Genomic DNA, 6,622 nt, shown 5'->3' on the forward strand with positions numbered 1-6,622 from the left:
TGTGATGGTATTACCCCACTGATCATACATACGCTGTAGATCAGAAGTTAACGATTATGCTACTGCAGCATCCCCCACCGGGGTCTAGCCTTTTCTCGGGGCCTGGAGTCAGCCGGGGCCCGCAGTACCTGAGTGGCTGGCGGTTGCGGCCTAGGCACGCTAGTGTCACGGTGCTTGGTATGGGGGAACCGGAGGGCTGTCCTACACTCTGGCAGGTCTCCAGCAGGGTGGTGTTGGCAAGAAATGATGAGGGAGAGGCTGCTATAGCGGATCTCCCTGGGGCAACCCTTTGGTGTCTAGAGTATGAGTCTCTGTGTAGTGGACAGGGTGCCTGTGATGATGGTAGTTGTAGTAGCAGGGACCAAACGGAGGCAGAGGTTGAACAAAAACAACTTACAGTTCTTTATTGGAACCGATAGGAACCGCAGCAACGTGCCATTAACAGAATGGTGGATTGCTGAGTTGCAGTTGGAGGGAGCCACAGGAGGTAGATCGCCAGCCTGGATGCAGAGGGCAGGCTGGGAGGTAGCTGTGTCCTAATAGGAAGCTTCAGCTTGTCCTGGAGTGCTTCAGGTATCACCCTTGAAGGTAGGATGATACCCCTTTCCTCACTAACTCTTATCTATTAGCTCCACTCTTCAGAGGCAGGGGCTAGGCTCTTCCTGCTCTGGTATGGTATGCTGGCTGAATAGAGTCTGGACTGGGATACCCAGTCTGCTTCTTCTGATCTGAGCTAGGCTAAAACTAAACTCTTCTGGTGTCCTGCAGACCCTCAGGTCTGACTAGAACTGGTCTCTTCTCCCTCCAGGGAGAGACTCTCTCTAGAACATTCCTGGCCAGGGGTTTTGTAACTCCCCTGGTCAGGTGGTGGCTGCTCCTCCAATTACATCTCAGCTTACATTGGATAGAATGCAATACAAGTGATTGGACGACAGATCTTGCATCATACAAAACACTTAACTCCTGCCCTGCCAGGCAGGAGCTACCACTGCAATGTCCCCTGTGTGATGTGATGACATGCTGTGGGACGTATTCGCAAGCACTCCTTCGCCATTGCATCGGCGAGGGTGTTGCACTACCATGTTTGTTTATATATTTCCATGAGGCTTTATGTAAAGGAAACCTAAAATCAAAATCAAGGACAATAAACCAGGAACACTTAACGATAGATCCAGCAAACGTGACTTTGGTAATATTCTTATATTTGTTATCCAAGGCCCCAAACTGTCCCTTGTTTTTGATGCTAGTTTTTTAGGGTAGCAACATAGGATAGATTCAGATGGCCATGTGCTTACCTGGACCAGATCCCGTTGACACCGCCGATCCGGAATGTCCATCGAGGATTCGCCACAATCTGATCGCGTGCGCCAAAAACCTGGGGCGGTTCAGGGCAAATCGGAAAAAAATTTGCGAAACCTGACGGAAATGCATCCAACGGACCTTTAGTAAATGCGCCCCACTAACTTCCTCCGACAATCTTTCATTAGATTTGCGTGTGTTATTCATGCTAGTCACTGTGTGACTAGCATCTCCCTCATCCCCCCACCTTTCAGAAGAACAGAGCTTGATATCAGCCAAAGGGAGGGGGAATGAAGATAGAAGGGGTTGGAATCGATTGAATAGCTACATATTCACATCGTTACTGTCACGTATTTGTTAAATTGTCATGTAAAATCCCATTGAGAGATACATAATATATAATACCATGAATAGCGATAATCGCGGAATACAAGATAAAAATAAAAAGAGCTGAATAGGTATATACACGATACCATCATCTTCCTTTTGGGGAATTGGGGGGAACACAAAGTGCCGGCACATCTCCTCAGCCGGCACTTGGTATTGTGGGCCATCTTTTCTCCCCTGGTCAATCTTTTTTATACGGTAATGTAACCATTTATATCATATCTGTATTTATTGCATTGGGTTGCAGTCTCTTTTACCTGTCCTACACTCTATCTTACCCAAGAAAAGAAAATACATTCATATATAATATCACATAAATTGCAAGTTTATTTATTCAAATTTATTTGCCAAGAATATGGCAGATATTGGAGCAACAAACAGAAAACATCATTGCACATGGCCCGGGTGTAAACAGTAAAATATCATCACAGGTGTGTCCAGCATAAATATAGTAGGAGAGTAGTAATAAACTATCTTGAGCAAGTGAGGCTGTAGTCCAGTACAGAGTAAAGAGGGGATGGCTAAAAAAACAAAAAGTACCCAAAGAAACACAGTACCCACAGCCTAAACCAGCAAGGAACACACAATGTAAAAGCACATACAGACCACGGACCACGACAAAAGGAGCCCCTGTCCTACACTCTAATTGTATTCAGTCATTTATATATATTGTTTTGTACTTGTCTGCTTTCCCAGCTATATACATTGTCTTTATTCACATATATAAACCCACTTAACTTGTGACGGTATCTTATATAACTGCCTGATCCCGTTATATATATATATATGTATACACTCACCGGTCACTTTATTAGGTACACCATGCTAGTAACGGGTTGGACCCCCTTTTGCCTTCAGAACTGCCTCAATTCTTCGTGGCATAGATTCAACAAGGTGCTGGAAGCATTCCTCAGAGATTTTGGTCCATATTTGAGTACAGTGAACTCATTGTCATGTTCAAGAAACCAGTCTGAAATGATGCCAGCTTTATGACATGGCGCATTATCCTGCTGAAAGTAGCCATCAGATGTTGGGTACACTGTGGTCATAAAGGGATGGACATGGTCAGCAACAATACTCAGGTAGGCTGTGGCGTTGCAACGATGCTCAATTGGTACCAAGGGGCCCAAAGAGTGCCAAGAAAATATTCCCCACACCATGACACCACCACCACCAGCCTGAACCGTTGATACAAGGCAGGATGGATCCATGCTTTCATGTTGTTGACGCCATATTCTGACCCTAACATCCGAATGTCGCAGCAGAAATCGAAACTCATCAGACCAGGCAACGTTTTTCCAATCTTCTACTGTCCAATTTCGATGAGCTTGTGCAAATTGTAGCCTCAATTTCCTGTTCTTAGCTGAAAGGAGTGGCACCTGGTGTGGTCTTCTGCTGCTGTAGCCCATCTGCCTCAAAGTTCGACGTACTGTGCGTTCAGAGATGCTCTTCTGCCTACCTTGGTTGTAACGGGTGGCGATTTGAGTCACTGTTGCCTTTCTATCAGCTCGAACCAGTCTGCCCATTCTCCTCCGACCTCTGGCATCAACAAGGCATTTCCGCTCACAGAACTGCCGCTCACTGGATGTTTTTTCTTTTTCGGACCATTCTCTGTAAACCCTAGAGATGGTTGTGCGTGAAAATCCCAGTAGATCAGCAGTTTCTGAGATACTCAGACCAGCCCTTCTGGCACCAACAACCATGCCACGTTCAAAGGCACTCAAATCACCTTTCTTCCCCATACTGATGCTCGGTTTGAACTGCAGGAGATTGTCTTGACCATGTCTACATGCCTAAATGCACTGAGTTGCCGCCATATGATTGGCTGATTAGAAATTAAGTGTTAACAAGCAGTTGGACAGGTGTACCTAATAAAGTGGCTGGTGAGTGTATATATATATATATATGTGTGTGTGTGTGTGTGTTCCGTGATTATTGCTATTGCTTATTGGTTATATTGTATTATATATTATGTATCTCTCTCAATGGGATTTAACATGACAATATAACAAATACGTGACAGTAGTGATGTGAATATGTAGCTATTCAATCGATTGCAACCCCTTCTATCTCCACCTTCCTTTGGAATTCCGGAAATCCGATCTGACTACGTCATGAATTGGGGGAGTGTCTGTTTTTACCTGCATGTTTAAATTGTTTGTATGATTAAGTCTCATGTTAGCCATGACTAAGAATGGTTCACCTGTTCGAAACACATCAGCCAGAAACACACTTGGATTTTAATATTATGCCTTTATAGAGTACGAGTTGCCTTCGACACGGCTCGTTTTGGTATCTTTTTTGCACAGTATAAACATTACATGTCTCTAATAATAGCAGATGCTATCTTGCAATGTAAAGCATTACAAAAAATTTATATTATTTGTTTCTTTACTAGACAAACCAGTTTCTCCATACAGTAACTATACTGGACTTTATCCTACTCTACCTCTGCACCCTGGGGTAAGTTTCATAATCTGTCTCTATGTTTGCCAATGTCTTAAATGTAATAATTAAAATTCCTTAAATATGCAAACTGTAAGTAACTGTGCAATGATAAAATGTAATAGATCATCAAGCAGAATCATTATTTTACCATGGTATGTTAGAGTGCCACATCATTTTCATATTATGTATACAGGCAGTCCCCGGGTTACGTACAAGATGGGGTCCGGAGGTTTGTTCTTAAGTTGAATTTGTATGTAAGTCGAAACTGTATATTTTATAATTGTAGATCCAGGCAAAAAATGTTTTGTCCCCAGTGACAATTGGAGTTTGAACATTTTCTGCAATGGGACCAAGGATTATAAATAAAGCTTCATTACAGACACCTTACAGCTGATTGTTGCAATTTGGCACTAGTAAAGCATTCACCAGAGGTCAGGGGGGGTCTGTCTGTAACTATGGGTTGTCTGTAAGTCGGGTGTCCTTAAGTAGGGGACCCCCTGTATGGCTTTGATATGAAAGGGGAAAAATTATCTGTATTTACAAGTGATTTCGCTGTCATTACTCTCAGATGAACCATTACCATTACATATGGATGTAACTTAATATGGTAACCAAAGCCACTCTCTTCATTTTCTTTCCCCAACCAATGTAGGGATATATTTTCAAATTGCTTGACGGACCTAAAATGAGAGAGCATACCAATCATAACAGACCTCATGCAAAGGTCATATGACTGATGTATGTTGTATGAGTCTGTATTATGGCGATCATAATAATCAATTGGTCCACAACTGCATGCATTTCTTAAAGGCATTTTTTATAGAAATGTAAGAGGAAATAGACTTTATAGGAACCTGTCAGCAAGAGCATTTCTACCAGTTGGCAGTTAATGGAAAGGCATGTATCACCACATGCTCCAAAATGTTTTTAAAACATAGTATCTATCTAGAGATTAAGAGAGTGCCCCATCAGGAATCTCTTTTCTGAGTTCATGTGTATGTGCAACTGTATATGTATTAATTAAAAATGGAGGCCACTCTATATGTATTAGCTAATTATAGGGGGTCATTGTATGGGGGATTATATACCTAAATAAATTTGGAGAACACTATATATATATATATATATATATATATATATATATATATATAATTATTATATATTAATAAAATATATAACAATTATTGTACATGTATGTAAATTTAAGGGTTTTGCAATATGAAAATTCATTTTGTACGGGCACTGTGTAGGTCTTCTATTAATGGTATGAGCATTGTTCTGGTACTTTATATTTGAACTGAGCCTGCCTCAGGCTATATACTGTGGAACAGGGGCAGAAGATTATATATTTTTAGGACAGGGGCTGCAGGCTGTATACTGGGGCAGGCTGGGACCAATGCATTTAACTACCCTCGGCTTATACTCGGGTCAATAGTTTTTTCCAGTTTTTTGTGTTAAATTTAGGTGCCTCGGCTTATACGCGGGTCAGCTTATACTCGAGTATATACAGTAGATGTGGTAAAGTGGTAGATTTCCTTTGAAAAGCAAAATAATAATTAAACGCCTTAAAACTCTTAATTCTCTCTGCAGGAAATGGAAACTGTAAGCCATATACAAGTACATTTACCACGGATTTCGATGGAACCATGGCGTTACCATCTGTAGACATGGAACACATTGACAATAAAGAGTGAGAGACTGACAATGATGCCATACAAGTTCAAGTTCACTTGGATAAAGTTTGGGAAAATGCTTTATGTAAAAGAAGTAAATAAATCCTTAGGAAGTCAGACAAAATTAATTTTTATCACAAGTTGTTCTTTCCAACGCTATAAATATTTTATAGTGCTGCATTACATTTTAATAATTTTTTGTCTGATTTACAAACAGTCCCCTTGAGCCTTTATTAACCAATCAGTTAACCATTCCGAAGAAAAAATGTTTACTTGACGCAAAGAAAACATCCAGTCAGTTTTAATCACTAAGCTCTTATGCAAAAGTAAGGTGTTGAGTTAAATACTCCATAAAATAAAGATGCTAATGTTGTTGATAGTGTCCATCATCTGTACCTTAAGCTGAAGATCCATGATAAAATATTTTTTTATCCGGTAAATCTGTGTGTTTTAGTTAAAAGTCTACAAAAACTAATGACGATGAGCACAATCACATCTTGGATATACATTTTGTGTTTTCACTTACAATGACTGCTTTACTTGTTTTCCTTTTGGATGGTCACCAAATATATCGCTGACATGGCTAGATCTCACTAACAGAATCCATCAACATTCTAGCTGGCATACATTTTATTTGTTTTTGTATGGAGATTGACTTTCAGGGTATACTCACAAGCAAAATACTTGTAGGTGAAAAATGTCTATAATTCTCATGAAAGTGAAAAATAGTCATGGGCGGTCCAAAAAAATGTCAGTCAATGCTGTGTAGGTCAATAAATTTGAATGTGCAGTGTTATTGTCAGATACCATTTCAG

At 40.7% G+C, this 6,622-nt stretch overlaps 1 protein-coding gene across 4 annotated transcripts in view; it reads left to right on the forward strand.

The window, feature by feature from the left end:
- Positions 1 to 6,182, forward strand: part of LOC140064033 (G-protein coupled receptor family C group 5 member C-like) — a 127,460-nt gene extending 121,278 nt beyond the window's left edge. For all 4 annotated transcript variants that reach the window (XM_072110444.1, XM_072110443.1, XM_072110442.1 and 1 more), the window contains 2 exons: positions 4,085 to 4,149; positions 5,725 to 6,182. In XM_072110444.1, coding sequence (XP_071966545.1) covers positions 4,085 to 4,149; positions 5,725 to 5,799 — 140 coding nt within the window. In that variant the 3' untranslated portion in view covers positions 5,800 to 6,182. The remainder of the gene's footprint in view (positions 1 to 4,084; positions 4,150 to 5,724) is intronic.
- Positions 6,183 to 6,622: the final 440 nt, after the last annotated feature.

Source organism: Engystomops pustulosus, chromosome 6 (genome assembly GCF_040894005.1).
Source record: "Engystomops pustulosus chromosome 6, aEngPut4.maternal, whole genome shotgun sequence".
Classification (NCBI taxonomy): Eukaryota; Metazoa; Chordata; class Amphibia; order Anura; family Leptodactylidae; genus Engystomops; species Engystomops pustulosus.